Genomic DNA, 25,901 nt, shown 5'->3' on the forward strand with positions numbered 1-25,901 from the left:
CAGAGCTGCAAGGCCAGCCCCAGGTCTGTTCAAAACGCCCTTTCTTCACTTCAACAATGTAATTAAAGTATTAGAAGCACAGAACGCCTTCCTCCCCTCCTCACCCCCCTCGGTATTTTCTTATTTTCTTCCAAAACCCTTTTGCTTGTTTTGCTGTATGGTATTTCAGAGGTCCCATAATGTGATGCAGTGTTTTATAGTGCCTCGATTTCTTTGCTACTGTTAAGTGGCAGATGTATCCATGCTAGCGGGGCATGGAGAAACTTAAACCCGAAAAACACAGCGAACGTCTGAAACAGGGTGAAGAACCAGGGAGATAAGACGTGTTTTTCTCCCCGCGATCTACCCAGCTTGTGTGCAGCCGGTGTTGCACTCCTCGAGCAGTACAGACACCTGCAAGAGCCGGGGAACGGGGTGAGACGGGTCTGCGAAGGCAGAAGGCGGCCGGTCGGCGGGCAGAGGAGCCGAGAGGGGAAGGGAGCGGTGGGAGGGCCGGGGCAGGCGGAGCGAAGGAGGGGCCAGACCGTGCCGGGAGCTGCCTGAGGGAGCCGCGGGTACCCAAGAGCGGAGCGCCGAAGGGGAGGAGGCGGCTGCCGGCCGGGGGCAGCGGGAGGGGCGAAGCCGGGCGCCGCTCAGCGGTACGGGCGACGGCGGGGCGGGGAGAGGCCGGGGGAGCGCGGCCGGGGGAGCGCGGCGCTGAGCGGGGAACGAGGTGTCGTCCCCGGCCGCCCTCCCGCTGCCCCTCGGAAGGCGGCAGACGCTCAGCTCGCTCTCCCCTCTGCAGGACCGTCCCGGCGGCGATCGGTGTACGGCCGGGACTCCTCGGAACGCAGCGCCATGTGAACGGGAGCCCCGTCCGGGCTGCGAGGAGCCGCGCCGGAGGTTTGACGGCGTCGAGCGCTGCTCTGTGTGGGCAGCATGACCGAGGTGAAGGCCAAGGAGCCCCGAGAGCCTTCGTCCGCCCGAGACGGGGCGGTCCTGCTGCAGGCTCCCCCCAGCCGCGGGGAAGCGGAGGGCATCGACGTCGCCCTGGACGGGCTGCTCTACCCCAGAAGCAGCGACGAGGAGGAGGAAGACGAGGAGGAGGAGGAGGAAGAACCGCAGCAGCGGGAGGAGGAGGAAGAGGAGGGCCAGGACTGCCCCTCGTACCGGCCGGGCAGCGGCTCGCTCTCCAGGGACTGCCTGGACAGCGTCCTGGACACCTTCCTGGCCCCTGCGGCCCATGCCGGGCCCTGGTCCCTGTTCGGGCCGGAGGTGCCCGTCGCTCCGATGAGCCGCGGCCCCGAGCAGAAAGCTGCGGACGCCGCCCCGGCGGCTCCCGGCCCCTCGCAGCCGCGACCCGGGGCTCCGCTGTGGCCGGGCTCCGACTCCCTGAGCGTCGCCGTGAAAGCGCGAGCCGAGGACCCCGGCGAGGGCAGAACCCCGGTGCTGCCCGGCGCCGAGGATCGCGGCTTCCCGGAGCGGGACGCGGTGCCCGGATCGGGCGGCCTGGCGCCCGCAGCGGCTGCTTCCCCGGCGGCGGTGGAGCCGGGCGCGGGGCAGGACTACCTGCACGTGCCCATCCTGCCGCTCAACTCTGCCTTCCTGGCCTCGCGCACGCGGCAGCTGCTGGACGTGGAGGCGGCGTACGAGGGCAGCGCCTTCGGGCCGCGCTCCTCGCCCTCCGCGCCCGCCGCGGACTTGGCGGAGTACGGCTACCCGCCGCCCGACGGCAAGGAGGGCCCCTTCGCTTACGGCGAATTTCAGAGCGCTCTGAAGATCAAGGAGGAGGGCGTCGGTCTGCCCGCCGCCGCCCCCCCGTTCCTGGGAGCCAAGGCCGCCCACGCCGACTTCGCGCAGCCCCCGCGGGCCGGGCAGGAGCCCTCGCTGGAGTGCGTCCTCTACAAGGCCGAGCCGCCCCTCCTGCCCGCCGCATACGGGCCGCCCGCGGCCCCCGACAGCCTGCCGTCCACCTCGGCCGCGCCGCCCGGGCTCTACTCGCCGCTGGGCCTCAACGGGCACCACCAGGCGCTGGGCTTCCCCGCGGCCGTGCTGAAGGAGGGACTGCCCCAGCTGTGCCCGCCCTACCTGGGCTACGTGCGGTAAGGGAGCGAGACTGAGCTCCGCGGTTCTCCTCGGCGAAGCTGAGTGCTCTTGTGAGGCGCTGGAAGTCAGACAGGTGCCGAAGCACGGCAGGAGCGTTTCACACCCTCCCCCCCTCCGGCTGTTGGGTCGGTGTTTCCCTTCTCTCCTATGTTTCGATGAGTGCTGGGAGAAGCCAGCACTGGGGGGAAGCCAGCAGGGATATTATTTCTTTAGTTTTGCAGCTGATGCTCTTGTGGGCACGGTTACAGTCTGAGAAAAGCAGCACTTCTGCTGTGGTTGCTCAGTGCAATGTCTTAAGAGGTGACCAGCCACAAAGAGAGGGGGAAAGGCATCAGTGTTGCTGATGTCTGAACTGGCAGCTGGACGGTGTTAGTAAAACCCCAAATATTGTTCACAATTGTTCTGATTTGAGAAAAGAATCTGGTCAATTTCACATAATAAGTAGAACGTTTTGTGTGTGTATATTGATTTGCCAGAATGAAATGGCTTACTGTATGCCAAGGCATTCTGCATTACCTAGAAATACTTGTAAATATGCAGTGCTACCATTTCAACAGAATATCAACCTGGATTTTATCTTACAGATAAGTTAGTTTGTGCTTGGTTTGTTTTTCTTGACAAGATATATATACGTAGCAATACCTTTCACTTTTGGCTTTTCAGTTGCCACTTGCCATAACCTGCTTGTTGAACTGCTTGCTGATCAAAAGCTGCAGCTGACCAGGAGGTTACATGCTGGTTATTGTGGATTTTTCTAACCGAGATAAAACTTTGTTATTTCCCATGTGAAGGAAGCTTTGAAATTCAGCTGATTTCTAATTGGTTCCATCTCTGTCTCATGCTGTGTTGAGGAAAAGATATGTCAGTATGACTTTGCTCGGAAGACTTGTTGAGCTGAAGAAGGTGGAACATTTTGACAGTTTTCCAAATTGCACCTTTTTATCAAAACCATTTTCAGTGACTAGACACTATTGCAAATGTGCCTTTTTTTTCCTGGTGTAGAGAAAGCCTTAAGCAGAGAGGCAGTGCTGCTTTTTTCCCCTTGATCATCTAGAGAGGAAGTTTTTATTGTAGAACCGATTAATTTGGGTGAGTTGCTAACTGTTGCAATTCTGGATGTTTTATTTCTCTTCTTTTCTTTTTCAAGGCCAGATACAGAAACCAGCCAAAGCTCCCAGTACAGCTTTGATTCGCTACCCCAGAAGATTTGTCTCATCTGCGGTGATGAGGCTTCTGGTTGCCACTACGGAGTTCTCACCTGTGGAAGCTGTAAAGTCTTCTTTAAAAGGGCCATGGAAGGTACTATATCATACCATTGTTCCTAATTGTGTTAATCAGTCCTTCTGAGGTTCTGCAAATAACAAATCCTTTACTCACTGATAATCTTTGAAAACATGATTAAAGTTGTTTTTTGTTTTGGAAACTCTATTTAAGTACTACAGTGAATACTAACTGAATTATTTCATCATTGACTTCACTGGTATTCTTTTTTTCTTGTTGGCTATTTATTGTTAATACAAATATAAGGAGGTCACACGGGTTTCTGATGGAAATGTTTTAAGGTTGTTTTCCTTGATTATTTATGAAAAACTGTATTAGCAGAATGTTATTCATTGATACAGACATACGGAGAAGGTCAGTACAGGTAAACTAGCAAAAAGCTTGGCTTTTATCTAGACTCTTCATACCTGCCCTTTTGTAAGTCTTTTCCAAAGTCTGATCCTGTGGTAAAGAAATATATTGTGTTTTTTGTTGTTTGTTTTTTAGTAAGAATATTGAAAGAATGGGCAACAACCTCAGCTGAACTGTGACAACAGAAATTATAGATGGAGTTTTATAGGGAAGAATGACAAAAGTGAACACAAGCTAGATGGACAAATGGGGCTACCTGGTAGATGCATTAGTATCAAGCCTGCAGGGAGTTGTTTAAAGTGATGGACTCCCTTATTTTCACTGAGGTGTAGAATATAATTAGTAGCATTGAAATAACCTCGTTTATAGATTGATCTCTAATTTCATTTACACTTTTAAGTACTTCTTTCTAGTCGGAAATAAAGGTGACAAATGATTCCTCTTTAAAAAGAAAAAGAATATTTAATTTTTAATACAAGTGAAAATAGTGCTTAAAATTCGCAGAGTCAAATTAATAAATTCAATTGAGACATTTTTCTTACAGAACGTCTCCTTCCCCTTCATTTCTTGGAGCAGGAATGCTTGATGTACCTTTAAAAATGTAATACCCCTCTCCATGTTTCTTTAAGAATTGTCTGTGCAAATAAGGTGTTTGACTTTTTAAGTACAAATTCATCATCTCAGCCCTATTTTTTATGTTCTTCCCATGAAGTACAGAATTCTGTAAGAAATTAAAAACAACAAAGGTTCAAAATAGATTAGTTGTGTTACCTGCTGGATTTTCAGTATTTAGATTTGTCTTTCGTATTGGTGCACAGTTATCAAGTACATACGTGACAAGGGACATAATGTAGTACATTTGGGTTAATCAGAAAATGCCTATTTTCTATTCTAATTAAGTATGTAATCTCAGATATGTTGGCTATTTCAAATCTCATAGCAAATGTATATTTTTTTTCCCCAACAAAACCCACTATTCGTGCACCGTCCATTTTACATATCCCTATTGTGTAGGAAGTACAGTATTACTTAAGTACTTCCTTTGGGATGAAATTGACCATCACATTATCCAGACAACTCCATTTTCTATATCTAATCTTTTTGAAATAACTATTTGAAGCTGTGCAGGTGAAAAAGGAAAGTTTCTCTGCTGAGTATGATTTCAGTAGAGCTAACGGATATCTGTATATTGTGACAGTGGGCCAGAACGGTATGAGGATAACTAAGATAAAATTATTGATTTAAAGTATTTTACAATGTTGGCAATAAATTCTTATATGTTTATAAGATTTATCAAAGCTTTTGTTACTTGGGTTCTTGACTTGCTATATGTGCCTATATGCATAAATGAAATGATAGTCCCTGTATGATAAGCATATTTTGTTTGAAACAGCAAATCCAAAGTGCAAGGCTTTTAGTGGGGGTGGGGATGCAGAAAAACAGATAAGGAAAAAAAAGGTAGTTCTGGAGGTACAGAGGAGAAAATGCAGATGGGGAATAAATATCCCAGTATTTTAGGAAGTATTTCTCTGCATTCAGACGTGGTTGTTTTCGATTGATTACCTGCAAAGGGTTGAGTTATGAATCCATCAATTCAGTTGTACAGTCAAATTACAAAGGTTTTTAAAAACACTCAGAGATCTCACTTGATTATCAAGAAAATAATAGAAGTTACTTTTATTTATAGTTAGAGAAGAAAACTGAGAACACAAACCTGAATTCAATAAGTTGATGTAGTATCGTTTGTTTTTGTGAGCTGAGGGTGACAAGCAGTTTGAAGTTGGCAGTCAAAGAATATTCAGAGCTAAGATTTAAAATGCTTTAAAGTATGCAGAATTACTTTATGTGCAAAGTGATTTGCTGTTGGTGCTCAGACATTTTTTAAGTGCTACCAGTATATCAAAGTTATGGTCAACAAAAAAAAAGCGTTATGAAATTGCCAGCAGAGCTTATAGGAAAATGAAGTTTAGGAAGTGAGCTCTTCCTTCTTTCTCTCTAAAGTGACAAATGGTCTTTAATATCTTACATAGGTGTCTTCACATAAAACTATATAATGCTGTTCATTTTTGCTTTATATTTATAAAAGCATTTGCCTGCCTTTGCCCTTTGACGCAGCGACAAGTGGTTGTGTGAACTAGAAGTGTTTGAGGCCAACGTAAACACATGGTATTGCAGCGGATGAGTTAAGAATTAATTCTTGGTTTGTTTGAATGTCTGGGACCCTACAACAACTGGTTTTATGGCAAATTTGTCTAGTCTTACTATGTGCTTCAAGGTCAGGATCAGAGCACTGTACAAGTCGCAGTGTTAGAGAGAGCATGATCAACCGCAGCAGCAGCAACACTTGGCTGGTGAGATAGGGACTTTTCTTTGAGACCTAGATTTGGCAAATTCTGCTTTATAAAAAGTAGTTTCCATCAGAGTTTTCTCTGTCCCTCTAAATGGGTAGAGGAGGGTGCTGAGCTGAGGATGAGCTACATCTAATCTGTGAAGACTGACTGTTGTTTTGAGCAGCCTTTCTGATAAGGTTTATGTGACGTGTGCTGTGTACAAGCAGCTTACGATGGAAGTGTGATTCACCACATACGTAGTGAAATGCTGCACATAAGGAATGTCGCTACGTTTGTGCTTTTCCATAGCTTAAAAAACAGCACAGCATGCCAAACATTGATTAAAACAACCCAGCTGCTGATAGAAAACCCTCTTTGGAAAGGCAGTGAAGTGCTGTACTGTACAGACTCTTTCATCTATGAAATTCAGATATCAACTATAAAAAGCTCCCATTCTCCTAATTCTTCAGCATTTTCCATTTTTTAACCTCACTTTCCATGGTCTGGGGATTGGAATTTGGTGCAGTGTGTGCTGTATACCTGACAGCTGTGAGCACTGCATGAAGCAGAGAAGGCATGCATGCAGCATGTTGAGATACACAGATCATTAATTTATTTAATATTATTAAGAATTTTTATTTTGCACGTGACCAAAATGTGATAGCGTACAGTAAATGTATTTCCAAATTCAAACATTTGAAATAACTTCCACAAAGCTCCTAAAAATCAACTGGAAAATCTCACTCGTGAGAGCGAGCGATTTACCTTATGAAAAGGGAAGTAAGATCTGTGTTGATACGTGACTGTACCTTCATTGTATACAAATATACAGTGCTCAGTTGTTTGGCAGACAGTAATTTGCTGATTTGTGTGAGCACCATGATGGTGTGTGCTGGGGTTGTTTGTTCTGGTGCTAAATGATGCCGGGCTGCTTGCTGTTCTCAGTATGCCTTCATACTGCTTTCCTGATAGTCACTGCTTAGAATGCCATCAGCTGCAGAAACGTCAGTTAGACAAATTTTGGGCTTGACTTCACATGGCATGTTTAGAAGCAGTATTGAGTATTGCATCTTTTCAGGTGGAATGGAAGTTCTTTGAGATAGTGTAAAACCACTTTCTGTACGGAGCACCAGCACCTCACTGTAGTACTGAGGCTGCTTTGTTCTAACTTTAGATCTGCACAATAGGAGTAACTGGAGTTGCTCATCTGAAGTTCATTTTACAGCGAATAGAGAGAAGTGGGAACTTCTAGGAAGTAATTCACTGACTTATTTCAGATATCTACTTAGGATGAAAATGACAGTACTCTAGAGCTGATTGCTGTCTGTATTGTGCATAAAGGCAGTGTCAGGTGATGATGTGAGCAGTCTGCTCTTGGTGTTATGAATCCCACCCACACCGCAAAGGTAGCTATTACCTTTTTAGACTATGTAATAAATGTGAGGGTTGTTTAAAATAACCTCTGGGCAGTGTGATCTTGTGGGAGGCAGTCCTGCCCAGGGCAGGGAGGTTGGGACTTGATGATCTTTAAGGTCTCTTCCAACCTGAGCCATTCTGTGATTCTATTTCTAGTCATACTACCAGTTACTAAACAAGCATTTACGTTTGACAGCGTCCTTCTCCTCATTCTGTATATCTGTTCCACAAAACCGATCATTGCTGGTAAGGAGCAGTTCTTTAGAGGCCACCAATGGAAAGACTTAACGAAGTGTCATTTGTATGTTAGTCTGCCATTGTGTGCAGCGATACGTGGTTGCGCTTCAGAGGTTTCTTTCTTATAACTGGCTGCAACTCCTGTGTTCTGACAAGTGGCTGTTGCTTAATATCCTTTAATGTTTGGGTGCATTTCAGCAACCTGGAATCTGCTGGAGTTAAAATAGAAGAGGTATGTGCTACACATTAATGCAGGAAAAAATTACCCTATTCTTCTCAAATAATTACATAATCTTTCATTATCTGCAGAGAGAATATTTTATGTGAGAACTGCTGAACCAAGCTGAAAGCATTTACAGTGTGGACATTCGTGTTTGGGTTAATCACTGTAGACAGTGCAAATAGTATTTTTGCTGATATCAGAATGTTGGGATGACTGAAATGCCAATATGTAGATTGCTCTGAAAGTAATGCCTCCTATTTATTTCCATAGAAACAGATAAAAAAAAAACAACACAGTGATACTACTTGCTAGAAAAAGTTCTCACCTACAAAGCACTATTTTTCAACATAGTCACAACCATTAGGTATGCATTTTTGCTAGCTATGAACAAAAGCCTGCATACTGTGCTTGTAAATGTGTGCAGCAGTGGAGCTGTGACCACTGCTGAAACACACCAGCCAGCACCTCACTGTGCTCACATCCACTATTTGGTTTCCATAAACAATGTGCTGAGTACAGGGGGACAATCACCTCCCTCTCCCTGCAGGCCACCCCTTTTTTAATGCAGCCCGGAACACAGTTGGCCTTCTGGGCTGCCAGCACCCACTGCTGGCTCATGTCCAGCTTCTCATCCACCAGGACCACCAAGTCCTTCTTTTCAGGCCTGCTCTCAAGAAACTCTTCCCCCTGTTTATATAAATACCCAAGTGCAGCACCCTGCACTTGCCCTTGTTCAACCTCATTAGGTTTTCATGGGGCACTTCTCCAGCCTGTCCAGGTCCCTCTGGATGGCTTCTCTTCCCTCCAAGGTATTGACTGCCCCACTCAACTTGGTGTCATCTGCAGATTTGCTGAAGGTGCACTCGATGCCATCCTCTATGTCACTGATGAAGAAGATGCACTTCATCTTCTTTTGCTCTTCTCTGTCAGACACCATTTTGTCACACCACTCCTACGCTGCCATCTATCACACAACAACAAAATGTAATGGAATATTGGCAGGAAGGTTCAACCTCTACTGCCATACATCAACATCTGCCTCTGATGTTGTGTGCCAATACCATTAAGCAGTAAGTCTTTATGTCTTTCATGATGTCATCTGAAAATAAGCAGCTAAATCAACATGAAAGGGTAATCCTGATTTTGCAGTTCGCAATGGTTAATAGAATGGACTTTTTTTCTTTTTTTGCCTGTTGTCAATGGTGGAATAGATAGGGAAATCAAGAAGATTTTTAAGAGGGTTATAACTTCTAACCATCTAGAAGTGAATGAAAATGGGGTGGCTACACTTAATTGTTCTGTTCTGTAGATAAAAAACTGTGTGTGTGTGTTGCTGCCTAGAGAAGTAATTTTGTAAAGAAGAAGACAATGGCATTGCAGTGCTCACAACAGAAGGCAGGGAGATTTCAGATCAAGATAAAGAAGAAGGAAAGGGTCAGTCAAGAATGGTGCAGATACTAGAAGTGTTTTGTTCAAGAGAAGAAAAGCAAGGGTAGTTTTGAAAATGCAGCTTCCTTTTTAAAGAAACACGTTTTGTTCACTTAGCAAACAAAGTCTGACAGATGCTTAAACAACAGACAACGGACTGGATGTATACGAGAAGTTTGTTGTTGATCAGCCAATCTGCTCATCAAAGTAAGGTATAATTTAAGATACATTAGGTTTGACTTAGGAATGAATGTTTTATGGTTTTGCTTTCTTTTAAAAATGAAGTATTTTAATTTAGCCTGTTATTTCATCACACGTAGTTAAGGCAGAGCAGTGAAAGACTAACTTCACAAAGGAGCTGCTGGTACCTACAATGCTTGCAAACTCCATCACTGAGTGCATAGAAAAGGTGAGGAGCTATGCAGGGTGTAAGAGCTGTGTCCATCATCTTTGGTCCCTTGAAGGAGTTAGATACATTTTTCTGTCCTTGCAACACTGACCTCTAGGCTGCTGGATTACTTGGACTGCAGTCACTCTTCACTATTATCATTGTGTTGATGCAAGGAGAAGAAAAGTTTCCAGAATGGAACATACAAGTTACTCTTCTATCCTCTCTTTGCCCTCTTTGATCCACTGAATCCTGAGTCCTTTGCTGTGAAGCAGATATGCTTCAACAGCAAGTCTTTAATATTTCTTTATAGTCCTCATAGAGTAGCTGATTATTCGTGTGAGTGCATCTGTGCTGAACTGCAGCCAGCCTACACAGAAGCTGTGCACTTGTTTGCAAACTCTCACTTCTACAAATAAAAGTGCTTTGTAGAGCCAAGTCCAGACACCTGCTTAAGATTTGTGAAAAGTGAATTTTGATTCTGATGGTCAAAGAGGGGAATTTAATGGAAGTCCCCCACTGAGTACTGTGCTTTTTATAAACAGGTTATACTTGGTAGGGTCAGTGAGAGATGTGGTTTGTTCTTAAGTAGTTAGAGACTAAGTCTCACTTCATTCTTATCTTGTAGTGAAAATATTAGTGTTATCTGAGGTGTGTGAAATCTTGAAGATTGTGGTGGTGTACAGGGACACATGAAGGGCATGTTCTCAATATGACAAACACTATAGTGTAGATTCCCAGTTCTCTGAGGTGAATGCTCATAAACACACACAGTGAGAGGCAAGCTCAGCGCACGTTTGCTGTTTTGCACATAGGAACAGTGTAAAAGTGGTGGTTTCAGATCAGATCAAAGGTCAGACTAGTTGTATTTCCTATTTCTGAAGAGAAATAAGCCTGGACTATTTGCTTGGTTATGGGAAACACTGCTAGAATAAGCACAAATCCAGAGTTATCTGTTATATTAGTTTCACTTTCAGGAGCCAAAGGTATACTCAAATACTTCATCTGGGCCATTGTGTTTAGTACACATAGGTGCAACTGTTTTCTGTTTTGTTTTGAAACCATTTTTGTGGTCCAGAGGAACCACTGATGCTGGGTAAGTGGGCAACTAATGCCTTTAAATCTACTTCCTTAATTGTGTGTTTTTGTTTTTTTTTTAAATAGGTCTTATGATATGAAAAATACTTTTAAGAGATAAATTGCATATTGGGAGTAAATTATTGAGCAGAACCTGGCTTTCGGGAAGGCAGAAGTTAACACTGGGAAGTGTTTGGCAATAAAATAATTCACAAGGAGACATGATAGCTATTTATGGTTTTTAGATATTAGATATTTTAGATATTTAATCTGTTGTTTGTTTTTTTTTTAATTATTTTTTTATTTCCACAACACTGTGAGGTGTGTTGTGAACAGTGGTCGTTCAGTGGTGATTATGGGCACATTTTGTAAGGCAGTGTTGCATGGTAAGGCTGGTACAGGGCCACAGAATCAGCTATGGGAGGGAAGGTTTGGGAAAATGCTGTTGCTTATAGGCAGTAGGAAATGAGGGTTCTCAAACAAGTGTGTTGCTTCTGTTCAGACTGGCAGCAGCTCAGCACAGATGTACTCACATGAATAACTGGCTGCCCGCGTGTGGTTCTCCTTGTGCAGATTTCTCTTCCATATTTTGCATATCTGCAAAATTTCAGCTACTCCAATGTAGTGCACTTTTAAGGACAGGTGAAAAATAAACATGTTTTGGAAACTTAACATTGGGAGAAAACTTCATAGGAGAAGGGGTGGTTGCCAGAAGGTTTTTAGGTTCATATTTTAGTAAGACATGAATTTAAATCTTTACTTTCTGACCTGGGCTCTAGTGATAACGCTGCTGTCTTGGTCTTTGTGGTATTTTTTCCCAGTTAAAATCAAATGAAAGGTACTGAATGACAAGCTGCCAATTGAGCAGGACTCAGGACTGGGATCTTTGGATACTTCATCAGTACATGTGTATAATATTACTGCAATACCCATATATTGAAGTGAACCTGTTAATATATAGGTGGTCCTAAAGAACATAATTTGGAATTTAATCAACTACCTATGTGTTTTCCATTTCCTACCCAATCAGTCCTTCAGATGGCTGCCTGTACTTAAATAGTAATATCGAGCAAGTAGTAGTTTCTTAGAATCCAGCTCTGGACAACAGTAGAAAAACAGATACAGTTTCAGATGTGATCATTTATTCAGATTTTTCTATCTGGATGGGATCCATCCAGATAACTGTGATAACTAAAAAAGCCCTAACAGTTGAAACTGTACAAAATACTAAATGAACATTATACGTGTTCCAAATCAGAATCAATGGAATGCACATAAAGATGAGAGGTGCTGAGGGAGAGGCTGGATAGTGGTGGGCAGAGTGGAAAATCATGTGAAATATCATTCAGACTCCGGATGTGGTTGTGGCTTCTTTATAGCCTGCAAATAAGGAAGTGGTTGGCAAGTGTTAGAACTCATGATTTTATCTCTGTAATTTCACAAGGGGGTTTAGCGGGCAGGGTGTTGGCTTTTTCCTTTGCTCTTTTTTTGATGCTGATTTCTTCTTAATGGGAGAAACAAACCAGGTAAACATATAACAAAGACTTTGTCCTTCATCTGTAGTAGATTGCAAATACAGTGTATTAAATGGGAATGAAATAGTACTTACTTTCTGAACATCAAAGCACATTCTTATTTCACAGTGTGCGCAGTGAGAACATGCCCTTGGGATGCTGAGGATGCACATGATGTACTGGTATCAAGAGCAGATTCTACATAGGACATCATTTGAGAACATGTGAACACTCTGAGTGTTTGAAGAGTAATGTTTTGTGATATTACAGTAGCTTTGGTAGATCAGCATTTTTCTGTCAGTATAAGAAGGAAAGTAAAACTCGAACGCCTGTGTCAGCGTCATCATGAGCTGCTTGTAAGCATTTACTGGCAATACATAATCTATTTTTGGTCTTGGATGTGGGCTACGTGGAATCAGACCATGCATAAATTCAAAAAGTTTCCAAACATGGACGTTCAGAAGAGATGCTTTTCAGAGAACAAAGCCAAACAAAACTACAAAACACCCAGAAACATAACTTAAATCTTGTGGTTAAGCATTCCTTTGGAAATTAGCTGTTCATTAAAGCATCAGAATGCAATAATGCAGAGATAATCTCATGCTTCATAGATTTTATGTTAACTAACAGAGGCTTAAAGCTGTTGTTGCTTTTCAGAAGACTGAGTGGTTTTGTAGCTAATGAAGGCGAAGTAAGATGAGGGAAAGGCTGCGAATAAATCTCAAGGAAGATGTGTTCAAAATAAGTGTTTTGTTCATGGTCTGCTGCCAAAAGCAAGGCAGATTTGTATTCATTTAGTTAATTTTGGTAATGTTTCCTGGGAGAAGGAACCCAGGATTAGAAGTAATGGGAGAAATTAAAGGAGAATGTCTTGTGATTTAGAGCATTAATAAATACATTTAAAATGCCAGGCAGTGTGTGAGACAGTTACTTTATTTACCTGTTGTGTTCTAAAACAAAAAAAAAAAATGCTATAAAAACGAATTTCAAGCAATTAAAATTTCTTTCATTAAAACCAGACAAGTTGTTCTTAAAAGTCAGGCAAAGTAAGAAGGAAATCAATTGTCGTGAAGGTGTTGCCACAGAAGCAAACTCATTCTGTTCCACGTGGTTCAGCATGTCTTTTCTTCTTGTTAGAACAAAGTTGTGTTCATCTCCTGATTTTCCATCTGAGGAATTCATTTTCTTTTTCTCTCTCTTCTACTTAGAAGACTTAACTGGTGAACAGTTTCTTACTTTTCTGTGTGCAGATAAAGGGTGGCATAGGGTAATAAAGGAAACAGTAGCATCATCTGAACAGATTCACCTCAGATTTGTTTGCTGCTGGGGACATCAGATGGCTGACTCAGGGTAGTACCCATCTAGAAAGAAGTACAAATCTAAAGGTTGTGCTGTTTGTTATATTTGGAGGTCCACTCTACAGTATGCCACTGAGAAGCATCCCTAATGTTGGTCCTTCCTGTTGCTTATCTGTATCTTTTTGATCCATTTTATTACTCCTGAAAGAAAATTCTTTTTTTATGCTTTCATACGGAAATGAATAGAAAGTGATGTGCAAAAACAGGATGGATTTTAAAGTTAAGCCTTATGGGATAAATTCTTAATGTGCAGATTTGGTTTGATTTCTTTTTACGTCTTTGTTTACTCATAGTGAGTAAAAAACCATAGTGATCATAGAGGTCACCAGTATTATACAAAATGAATAAAAATATACTTTTTAATTCTCTACAAGAGAAAATTGAAAGTATTGGAAGCTTGTTGTGAGACAAAATGTTAGTGTATCAGCTGGGCTTGTTGGTTTGCTAATAAAATGACTGCTCTTATAGAAGCTAATTTCATTTAAAACATTCCATTTTGACAAACAAGTGACAGCCTCTTCCTAACCAAGTGCCTCAGAAGGGAGCAATAAAAGAGATGCCTTTCCTGAAAGCTAAGCTAAACCAAAACTTTACTACCTTCTTCTCTTTGCCCTTAATGGCTCTGTTCAACTGGTATGTCAGCAGGTCTTGTGCAGACAAGATTCTCCAGCAGAGATAATTTACTCTGCTTCTTTCAGTATTGTGCTCAAATTCGTTGTTCTATCTGTAAGAAATTTCCTTTCAGTCTAAGAAGATTTAACTACTTTACCATAAGGAGCAATAATGTAAAAAAAAAAAAAAAAGGAATTCTGACAGAAACAAATCTGTCATCTTTATTGATTTGCTTGAGAAATATTGATAGTTTCCTATTTTAAGTGGTTTCAGTGGTTTGTATGGTCTGCTAATCATTTGGGTTCATGTAGATGGTAATGTGAGTCTTAAACCAAAGGAATTATTATACTTAGATAGTTTCAGGTGATTATTTAAAAGCTAATGTAAAATGAAAGAGTCCTTTGATGGATCAGGTCGCTTTTTTTGTTGTTTTGTTTTTAATTCTGTTATTTTGTAATGTTTTTACACAGAAATAATTTAGTCATGTGAAAAAAACATTGTATTGATCTTGCTTTTCTCTGTCTTGTAGGGCAGCACAACTATTTATGTGCTGGAAGAAATGACTGCATAGTTGATAAAATCCGTAGGAAGAATTGTCCAGCGTGTCGCTTGAGGAAGTGCTGTCAAGCTGGAATGGTCCTGGGAGGTGAGCTGCTTTCCACACCTCACTTGGAGAAATAGGCAGTCAAGAAACTTCACTTTCTTAAGTATAAACTCGCTTTGATGCTGTAAAGGAAAGAACTGCATTTATATATGGTATTTTTGGAAGGATTACCTGTTGTTTAAAATAATTTTAATTCTTTCCTTCTAATCTTTCTTTCATGCAAGTCTGGAAATGCTGGAGCAAAAATACCTTTCTTTATGAACTGGTGATGTATCCTTACACTCATTTTCTTGAAACAGGAGGATTTGTATTTTTGGTATTTATTTATTATTAGTCCTGAATCGGTAAACTTGATAAAGAAGCAAACTGAGATCAACACAAAATCAGCAATCAGTACTCTCTGCTTTTCTACTGTGCTCTCCATCATTGCTTTTCATAGGATTCAGCAATTTTCCATCCTTCTTTTCCACCAAAAGGGTTTAAGCAGTGATTGCAGTCACACTGTGGACTTGTGCATAGTAGGTGCTGGGAAATCCTTTCTTCATATTATGTCTTACTGTAACAAGTTTGTTTTTCAACATAACATTAATCTACATTGAGTCCTCTGTCTTCAGAAGCACAGGTAGTAAATTGTATAAGGTCATGTAGTCACTTGACAAGTTTTGTTATGCTAATATGCAGGAATTATATATATTGTTCCTCTTAGTTTGTTTTCTTTTGTTTTTTGTATTTTACGAGTGAACTTAAGCTGTATGATGTTTTACACCAGCACAAGGCTTGAAGAAGTAGATGGCTGAAGATGATAGAAAGATGACAGAAGGCAAGGAGGGATATGTTTTCAAATGGAATTGGTAAAAAAAGAGAAAAAAGAAAAAAGGAAGAGGCAAAAAAGATATTTTTCTAGTGTGTTTTAGTGAATCAAACATTTCACTTTCTACATTGCTGTAATTGTTTTTGCCCTTGGAAGAAGACCTGGTGTTATATACAGTTGATAATTTCATTATTCTGTTTTATGTGTGTCCATTCATAAATTAAAATGAGTGTGTATTTCTCATGCTGACAGTTTGATTGCACAGCTGTATGCTTTCAGCTTCTGTAATATACTTTGGCTGCTCCAGCATTTTGCACACATGGCCATTGTGTCATTCCTACATTTTATGCTTTTATCAGTGATGTAAATCAGTAGTTCCCTATCACAGGCCAGCTGTTGCTGCCTCTCTGGGCTTCAGCCTTCTTAAGAGACAGTGCTGCAGCTACAGGGAACAGCCCATGCGATGTGAGGAGGCAGAGGCAGTGCTGCAGGGTGGGCTCAGTTCTTTGTCATGTCCCCTGAGCTTCACTGAGTCCTGCTCTCCAAACTGTGTGTCCCTCTCTCCTCACAGCATTGGACATATAGAGAATGATAGTCATCAGCCTTCCCCCCCTTGCTTCACATTGTTTCGCCTCCCCTTGGAGGCAATGACAGGAATTTTGGGGGCACTAAACTGGGGAAGGAGGACAAAATGAGAACATGTGATAGACAGCAGCTGGACAGTAGCTCAGTACCTCAGTGCCATTCTCTCATTTCCCCTTCTCAGAAGGGCAAGTGAAGAAAATCTGATTGGAAAAAAGAAAAAAACCTCTTGGGTTGAGATAAGGACAGGGAGGTTGCTCACCAGTGACTATCACGGACAAAACAGGCTCAGTATAGGGAGATTAATTTAATTTCCTTCCTATTGCTAACAGACCAGGGCAGTGAGAATTAAAAGCAATCTACAAATACCTTCCCACCCTCTCCTACTTCTTCCTCCCAAGCAGTGCAGCGCAGGGGAACGGTAATTGGGGCTGCAATCAGCCCATCTTCATCTCTGCCACTCCTCCCTGGTCACTCTGCCCCTGCTCCACGTGGCTGCCTCCCAAACCAATCCCGTGTTGGTTTCATACAGGCCACAGCTCTCCCAGCACTGCTCCATCCCATGGGGCCCACCCTTCAGGCACTGCTCCAGCACAACCCCATGGGTGGCAGCTCCCCCTCCCTCCTGCCCTACTGGGGGCTCCTCTCCATGGGCTGCAGCTCTGACCTGGGCTGCTTCTGTGGGGGTATCCATGTGCTGTCCCTCCTTCACCCCTCATTGACTGCTGCACAGTAAGCTCCTCCATGTCTGCACACAGATATAAGCTCTGAGTGGTGTCTGTGGGCTGCAGGGGACAGCCTGCTCCTCCGTGGGCCTCCTGGGCACCTCAGTCAGCTGCTGCTGTGTACCTGGAGCACCGCCTGCCCTCTTCCTTCATTGACCTTGGGGGCTGCAGGGCTGCTTCTCTCCAATCTCTCAACCCTCTCTCCCAGCTGCAATTGCACAGCACTATTCCAGTCCCTTCAATCGACTCTCCCAGAGTCGGTTTCGCTCTAAGCTCAGCTCTGCCCACTAGTGGGTCCCTGTGCTCACAGAGCTGCAGTCTTCCCACATCTGAAACCTTTCTACATGATACTACACGTCCTTTGGAGCCTTCTTAGGGAAAGGTGTTACTTCAGAGCTGGGATAGGAATTATACAAAATACTGAGTTAGAAGGAACCTATAAGGATCATCACCAAGTCCAACCCCTGACTCCTCACAGGACCATCTTAGACAAGAATGTCCAAATGTTTCTTGAGCTCTGGCAGCTTGGTGCTGTGTCTGCTGCCCTGGGCAGTCTGTTGTATGCTCACAACTCTCTGGTGATGGATTTTTTTCTAATACCCAATCTGACCATCCCAGGATGCAACAAACATACATTTGTATGTATGTCTTCATTAATGTCTTCTCATATGAGGATTTTATATCCTCATATTTGCAAACAAAATCTGATAATAAAGGTGCTCCAAGACTTTATTCCTTACCATCATGCATTGGGAGAATATATACTTTCTCTTTGATTGACTGTTTTTTCCCAATCCAGTACTAGGATGGTGTGAATAGTTTCTTTCTAGTTGGTGCCAGGTGGCTCTATCTAACCAGTTTGTGCTGGTGTGTAGTCCTTGACTAAACATACCTGACTAGTGCTGTCTTTCATTTGTTGTGGAGGTTGTTCCATTTCTGTTCTTGGAGGAGCATGTGATCTCTGCCTACATATTCCTGCCTGCTCCAGTGATGTGGTAGTAAACAGGAAGAAGGGGGCAGTGATGCAATGGAATAACGAAAATAACAAATGGAGACAAGACTGTGGCATCTCTGTTTTTTAATCAACCGGCTCAGATTGAGTGTAGTGTGTCAGGTGCTCTAGTAATGTGAATAGGTCTGGGGACAGTAGGAAGCTAATTACCCTACATAGACTGAAGTGGAGCAATTAATGCTGAAAAGGGCAGAAAACACAAATTTATGCAAAAAAAGAAAAAGAGAAAAGAAAACTGGATTGGTCTTATATTGTAAATGAGGATTTAAAATCCAAACTGAAAAAAAAATACCCTCTATATTAATACTGCTCTTGCTACTCTCATATTTCTTCCTTTTGCTCTTCTACAATGTTTTGCACTTCATTTGCTGTATCACATGAGCAGTATTACCTGCACACTATTTTTTGGAATTGTTCAGTATTTCAAATCTTTTCCTGTGTTGACAGCCTGTAAGGATGTTGTGCATTTTGTGATTTCTGTCCCTCAGGCAGAAATTCCACAGATAAACTTCTTTTCTTTTACTTAAACATGATTTCTTAATGCTTGCCTTCAGTAACTGAGTAAGGACCTTCTATAGTACGTAATCAAGGTGAGGAAGGCTTTAAGATTTTACAGAAAATTAACTAGATTCCAAATATGTGAAATTAATTTTACTGTTGGGAGTGCTCTTATCTTCCACTGAATGTTACTGAATGGCAACCATATAGATAGAGGAAAAGTATATTACATTGACAGCAGCTCCATTTTCTGCCCCTACTTCACAGCAGTGAAATGAGTCTGCACTGTTTTTGAAAGAAATTCTATTCAGTGCATTACACTGTACCAAGAGATAGCCTTAGTAACTGTTATTTCTTGATCTATACACAGAAAATATTAATGAAAGCACGTGTTTCATAATGCCCTAATTTCCCTCCTCTATGGGAATGTTAATTTAAGTTCTATTGTTTCAGAGCTGCATATGTTAATCTATCTCCTTTCTAATCTAATCTTCTACCTAACAGGGTAGCAGGAGGCTGTGTCAGATGCTGGAGTAAATAAACACGGTTCTTTTTTCCTATCAGTGGGTTTGTGATTTTCCCTATCATACAGCTGACTATCATTGATTCCTTGTTCTGCTCTACTGCTAAATTACCACATTATTCATTGTTTCGGTCAGCTTTCAGTCCTCATTGCAATGGTTAGATGCAGACAAATCTTAATTAATTTTCCAGGTAATATTTTATGAGGTAGTGTCAGAGGGCTTATTAAAATCAAGATGTATGACTTATGCTTTGCTGCTTTGTTCCTGTATTTTGTATACACCCTCCTAGGGTGTACACAGTTTGTTCTGCTACACAAAACGTAAGAGCAGAGTGACCTTAAAGTCAGAGCCACAGTGTTCTGTCAAGAATAATAAATCATTGACATTTTTCACCTGATTAGAGTGATTGCAGGGTGTAAGGAAGGACAGTGAGATGTTCAACTTTCACTAGAAATCGATCCATTGTAATACAAAATTTCCACTATCACTAATGTCGGATTGACTGTTTGATTTTGTATACCTAGTTAATAGAATATCAAAGAACAGAATTATGTGTAATGGAGAAAATCCCTGTAAATTCGATGGTGAGGTGATGCAGACTTTATTGTTTTTATTGCTTTTTCTTCTAAGTACACATACTACACATACTGTATCACTTGCTCTTTGTAGTAAATCAGGGGACTGTGAGTACCAGCAAGCCACTTGAGTGGCTAGTCATCTGATTTAAAACAAATTAGTGAAAATGACTGAAGGAAAGGATGTACCGTATAAATGTGCACAGAACAGCCTTAACAATAAGACAAATAGTTGCCAGAGTGGAGTAGTACTCTTTACACATTAAAGGACATAGTAGAGACATTTGTTTATCTTAAAGCAGGATATTATGTCAATGTTTTTGTAAGCTGCAATTGAAAAACTATGTAATTTTCAAATCTTTGTTGTTCTCTCGATGTCCTTAAGAATTTGCATTCATCTGTGATGGTTTCCTTGAGGTAGGTGGGAAAGTTTAGTGTGAGTTACCTATAGGTAACAAATGGGTTTGGTGTACTACTAGCTCTGAAGCAGTGTAATTAGACATAAACGCATAGGTAATTCTGCAAGCCAGTGCAACATTAATTCTGATCCATTTAATCACTTGGAAACACGGGTACTTATTAACTACTCACATTTCCACTTGGTAAGTGCTCTGTCTGTTTCTTTCTTTACTTGTTCTCTGAACTGTAAAAGCATCTGAAACCATTATTTCACAAAATACCTGAAATCATTATTTATGAACTACCAAATGCATTGTTCCCTCTCTACTTGCTTTCATGCCTAAACAATAGTTAGTGGGAAATTCCCAGCATGTTTGGGACTATATATGTATTTATGGTAGAAATTGGTCAGTGTCTATCCTTTTTGTGTTTGGGTTTTTTTGTTTGTTTGTTTGGTTGTTTTTTTTGGTGTTTTGTTTTGTCTTGTCCAGATGTAAGATAATTTGTAAGTTGGTTTTGGGTTCTTTAAGAAGGACTCACTGAACTGGAGTATTTGTATCCTTATTACAAGTGATAAAATAAGCGTAAGATTGACATGGAACTTGATACAGAACTAACTGACCTCACAGTTAAGTTGGTGGGAATATTACCTGTGACTTAGTTGGAAAATGACTGCTACTGAAGAGCCCATCCTTCACATTTATACTGTTAATAATATGTTAAGTGTGGCCAGCAGGTTGAGGGAGGTGATTCTGCCCCTGTACTCCACTCTCATGAGACTCCACCTGGAGTTGTGCTTCCAGTTCTTTAGCCCTCAACACAAGAAGGACATGGAGCTGTTGGAATGGGTCCAGAGGAGGGCCACAAAGATATCAGAGGGCTGGAGCACCTCCGCAAGGATGGGCTGAGAGAGCTGGGGCTCTTCAGCCTGGAGAAGAGAAGGCTCCAGGGGGACCTTAGGAAGGGGGGGCTACAGGAAACCAATGGAGGGACTTCTAGTAAGGGCATGTAGCAACAGGATAAGGCTGGATGGGGCTTTGAGAGACTTTGGAACTCGATGACCATAAAGGTCTCTTCCAACCCAAACCATTCCATGATTCTGTGGTTCTGTGTATTTCTTGAAATTTAAGCTCTTTAGTTGCATTCATCTGCTCAGTCCTGTCTGGTTCAAAACCAAGAGGATTGATTCTGCTTTCAGCTATGCCAGTGTACATGAAGAGTTATTAAAGTCATGGCATTTTGTCTGTATTAAATATTTAGGAAGAACAAAAGGAATCTTTCCATGTTTCCATGTTTGATGTATTAATCTTTCTTGATGTTATATTATGGCATTAATGTACTAATTAATGTATTGAAAAGGTCAGTGCAAGTGTTTGGAGCATCCATCTTAAATATTCCAAAATGGAGATGTAGGATTTTGATAAGTTTTGTTATCTTCTACCATGTGGGAGCACCTGAAGAAAAGGGAATAGATATGTTCCTACACAAATCCATTTCTATTGAAACCTTCCATTTTTGCATGTAGTTTGAGAGACAGGAACTTTTCAAGGAGGAAGGTGATGGATGAGTCTGACACTGCTTGTGTCTCTAGGTTCGTCCAGTACCCTGCTAAGGAGGGATTCATAGCACATGCTGAAATTAAGTTGTGCTCCCTTACTCCAGTATCTTGGAGTCTCTTTGGTACATGGGTTGCATTCTGGCAGTGCAGCAGTACTTTCAACTAAAACGAAAAGAGGGCAGTAACAGACAGAGATCTTTCTGTCACATTTATATAGTGTGTGTTGTTCCCCTTGTCAGATATTTCACTTATAAATAAAAATACTGTTCTTTCAAAAGATAATATGACATGCATTATTTCAACCACATGCATACACAGTGCCACTCTTCTTCTCTTTAGTGTTATTTGTGTTTTACCTTTTTACAGAACAGTTTCTCAGTGGCTCAATGATATGATAGGCAGGGATTTTCTTTTCCAACAGTGAAATTTGCTGCATGTTTTTTCTTCTTTTTACAGTATACAGCACCTAAGCAAGTAAAAATATAAGGTGATTTCTTGTTTGTTTGACACACACACACACACACACACACACACATATATATATATATACTTATTGAACAGAGCATTGTCCTTCCTTATTGTTTTCTTTAAGACTAAAACTTATGAGCATCATAATTTTCTTGAGAGAATGACTTTGAGAGAATGACTTACTTTATGTTTGCCGTCACCCTGCATCTCTCTCATTGTTTCAGTCTCATCTACATCAGTATAAGTACCAGCTTCTTTATTACGACGTACATTTTTTACTAATGGAAAACTTGTTTGGCAGCACTGAGGAACTTGATGATCTAACAGCAAGTTTTACCTTTGATGATCTGCTTAAAGTGAACATGTTCCATTTAGCTGTGGATATGTCTTTTTCTTGAAACATGGAGTTTGTTACTTGTTGTCTACAAGCCCTCAAAGTTTGGTTTTTGGTGTCCATGTGGTGCAGCTCCAGCATGTTGCCCTGAAAGAATTTGGAAGAGTTGCTACCTAGAGCTCTGTATGTTTACAAAGCCATGCCAGGTGTAGTCTCTTTATGTTTATTTTGGGAAAGCAGTTCAAGTTTTGCTTTGTTTTGTTTTTCTGATCAGTTTTATTATTATTATTTTTCCCTAAACCACTCTACTCTAGAAAGTGAAGAGTTTACTAAGGGTTAACATGATTTTACAGTATACGTTGAAGTCTCAGTCATTCCTGGATTCTGTTTTCATTCTTGTGAACAAGAGGAAGACATTGCATTAAAGATTACCAAAATAGAACTTATCTACAAGACTGAAATGCCTTCCTGGAATTGAAGGAAAGGAATTTTTGAGTGTGCTAATTATTTACTTGCATTTCTGTTTCTGAATATTTGTGAGAAAAAAAGAAACAGTGTCCTTAATTAACACTGAATAGCAACCGAACTGTAGAGACAGCTGGCTGGCCTGTCAGATGGAACAGTGGGAACTGAACCAGAAAAAACTTTATGAGGTTACAGTAACCTAGAATTCATGCAATAATTTTAGTGGGTGGGTTCCTTTCTTCTCATAGTGCAGGGAGGAGGCTTTGGAGGGATAAACTCTTAAGAATTTTCCATGATTATTTCTTAATTATATAAACAGTAAAAAAATAAACTTAGAAGACTGTTCTATTTGTTATAGATGGAAAGTGTAATCTAGAACTACTGGAAAATATTGATGTTTCTGGGTAAAATTTTTTAACATATCTGTGACTTTATTTTATTTTATTTTTTTTCAGGTCGAAAATTTAAAAAGCTTAACAAAATCAAGGTTGTGAGGACATTAGATGTTGCACTTCAGCAGCCAGCAGCCCTTCAGGATGAAAGCCAATCTCTAACGCAAAGGCTGTCCTTTTCTCCAAATCAAGAAATACAGTTTGTTCCCCCAATGATAAGTGTTTTGCGAGGCATTGAGCCCGAAGTTGTCTATGCTGGTTATGACAATACAAAACCTGAAACACCAAGTTCCTTGCTGACCAGTCTAAATCATCTTTGTGAGAGGCAACTTCTTTGTGTAGTCAAGTGGTCAAAATTGCTACCAGGTAATAGCAGCTCTTGTAGTGACTTCTTGTTAAGCAAATATGTCATAAGACAAGCAGTCAAAAGAGAAGGTTGCTTGTTTATTGTCTGCATGTTACTTAATTCTTAAGAAATTGTTAAAGGATTAACTTTCCACTTCATCAGATGATGTATGCACTGATGAAATGAATTTTAATGGGAGGCCCTTTGTAAATTAAAGTGTGTTTATACTTATTCCAAAAAGAAACAATGGAAGTCCAGAGTGTTCCTATTCTTGATGATTATAGCAGCCTTTCCATCCTAACTCCTCTGAATCTACCATTCATACTTTGGGTTTATATATATATATATATTTGGGTTTATATATATATATACATATATATATATAAATTTTCTGCATATTCTTCATTCTTACTCTTGTTGAAAAGAATTCTAAAAGAAACAGAGAAAAACTACAATATTAATAGCTAAGCAGCTCACAAATACTCTGTGAATGAGAAGCAACTGAATTTCTGAGGAACCAAGAATTATAAAATAAAAGTTCATGATTATATATATCTGTGTTCTCTGTATGATAATAGAGGCCTGGTCCTGGGATCTATAAAAATCAGTATCGAGGCCTAGAAATGTGGATTCATTTGGACTCAATTGACACTTAAGTCCTGCAGGAAAGTGCCAGACATCTTAGTTGAACTGGGATTGTTCACTCTGGAGAAGAGGCCCAGGGAATACCTTACAGCTCCCTATAGCTGCTTGAAAGGAGGATGTAGTGAGGTGGGGTCAGCCTCTTCTCCCAGGTAACTAGAGATAAGATGAGAGGGGATGGCTTTAAATGGCACCAGGGGAGGTTCAGGTTGGATGTTAGTAAAAACTTCTTCTCAGGAAGAGTGATGAGGTGTTTGGAACAAGCTGCCCAAGGAAGTGCAGGAGTCACTGTCCCTGGAGGTGTTCAGGGAAAGGGCAGATGTGGCAAATGGATGATGATAGGTAGATTGTTGGACTAGATGATCTTAGAGATCTTTTTCTGTGCTTATGATTCTACGCTTCTGTGGTATTTCTTCTCATTAAGTGAAAAGAAAACAAACTTTTTTTTACTGAATCTAATTTTCTATTGGCTTCATAAGCTGAATCAGTTCACTGAGGATAGGATGAATGCCAGAGCTTGATTGATTGAAGAGGGTAACAGGACCAGCTAATGAAAAACAGTTTTTGGTGACAGGAAGCTGTTAGGTCAACTCTGATACTTAGCTATGATCCTTAATATTATCCAAGCAGACACAGAACTGATGTTCTCTGCGTTTAAATGCATTAAAGGTGTTTATAGGTGGATGTTTATTGTGTTATTTATTTTCATTTCCAGGATTTCGGAATTTACATATTGATGATCAGATAACTCTCATCCAGTATTCCTGGATGAGTCTAATGGTTTTTGCAATGGGATGGAGATCATACAAACATGTCAGTGGTCAGATGTTGTATTTTGCACCAGATCTGATTCTTAATGAGTAAGTAGACACTACTGATGCACAATATGAATGCTGTTCATTTCTTTGTGTCAATGGGAACGTGGCTTCATTGAGACCAAGGTTTCATTCACTATTATTTTTGTTTCAAAATTAACAGCAAAGTCCACTGATGACATAAAATTCAGTAACATTGGGAAGGATTGTGTGGGAATCCCAAATATTTTATTGATGTCACCAAACAAAATAAGTTCAAATATTATTTTAATTAACTAAGAGAAAAGAATTAGAACTATACTGTCAGAAGATTTATAGGAATTCAAATGCCTAACATGGAAGTTCATATTCAATAAATGGAACTAAGTGGGATTTTCTTCGGTCATGGTTGATTGGATGTTTTTTTTTGTGAAATAGTGGATGAAATTCTTTCCCGTGTGTATTAATTGTGCTGTACAAATTGAAATCCTTTACAGGGATAAGATTCAGAGAGCTTCAAATTGTATTGTGACCCCTAGTGTACTCTAGGATGTATCTCATGGCTATATTGAGAAATCCACAATAATGGCTTTAGTGTGTGCTCCACTGTATGCCTTATGGACAAGACTTTAAGTACTTTCTTCCAGAGGAATGATGAGATTTATGAACCCTGCTTTTAATTCCTGGTAGATAGCTTCTCGTTTGCAGCTTGAGACCATTTACACTGAGAAAGAGATGGACTGACCACATGCAATTCTCTCGACTGTAGAACATCTCGTTAGAATAATGTCAGAAAAATTATAAGGAAAGACCTAAACATGAAGAGTAACGATACACTGAATCATAGCTGCCTCTACTTACTGGGGGGAAAA

At 41.0% G+C, this 25,901-nt stretch overlaps 1 protein-coding gene across 2 annotated transcripts in view; it reads left to right on the forward strand.

Annotated features, from left to right (window-relative positions):
- The first annotated feature begins 223 nt into the window (after positions 1–223).
- The window catches only part of PGR (progesterone receptor), a 35,479-nt gene continuing 9,801 nt past the window's right edge, over positions 224–25,901 (forward strand). The window contains exons 1-6 of one of the 2 annotated variants that reach the window (XM_015852254.2): positions 517–638; positions 785–2,081; positions 3,233–3,384; positions 14,830–14,946; positions 23,311–23,613; positions 24,951–25,095. In XM_015852254.2, the coding sequence (XP_015707740.1) occupies positions 919–2,081; positions 3,233–3,384; positions 14,830–14,946; positions 23,311–23,613; positions 24,951–25,095 (1,880 nt within the window). In that variant the 5' untranslated portion in view covers positions 517–638; positions 785–918. Of the gene's footprint in view, positions 2,082–3,232; positions 3,385–14,829; positions 14,947–23,310; positions 23,614–24,950; positions 25,096–25,901 lie in introns of both variants that reach the window. The other variant, XM_015852253.2, reaches the window with a different exon arrangement.

This window comes from Coturnix japonica, chromosome 1 (assembly GCF_001577835.2).
Source record: "Coturnix japonica isolate 7356 chromosome 1, Coturnix japonica 2.1, whole genome shotgun sequence".
Classification (NCBI taxonomy): Eukaryota; Metazoa; Chordata; class Aves; order Galliformes; family Phasianidae; genus Coturnix; species Coturnix japonica.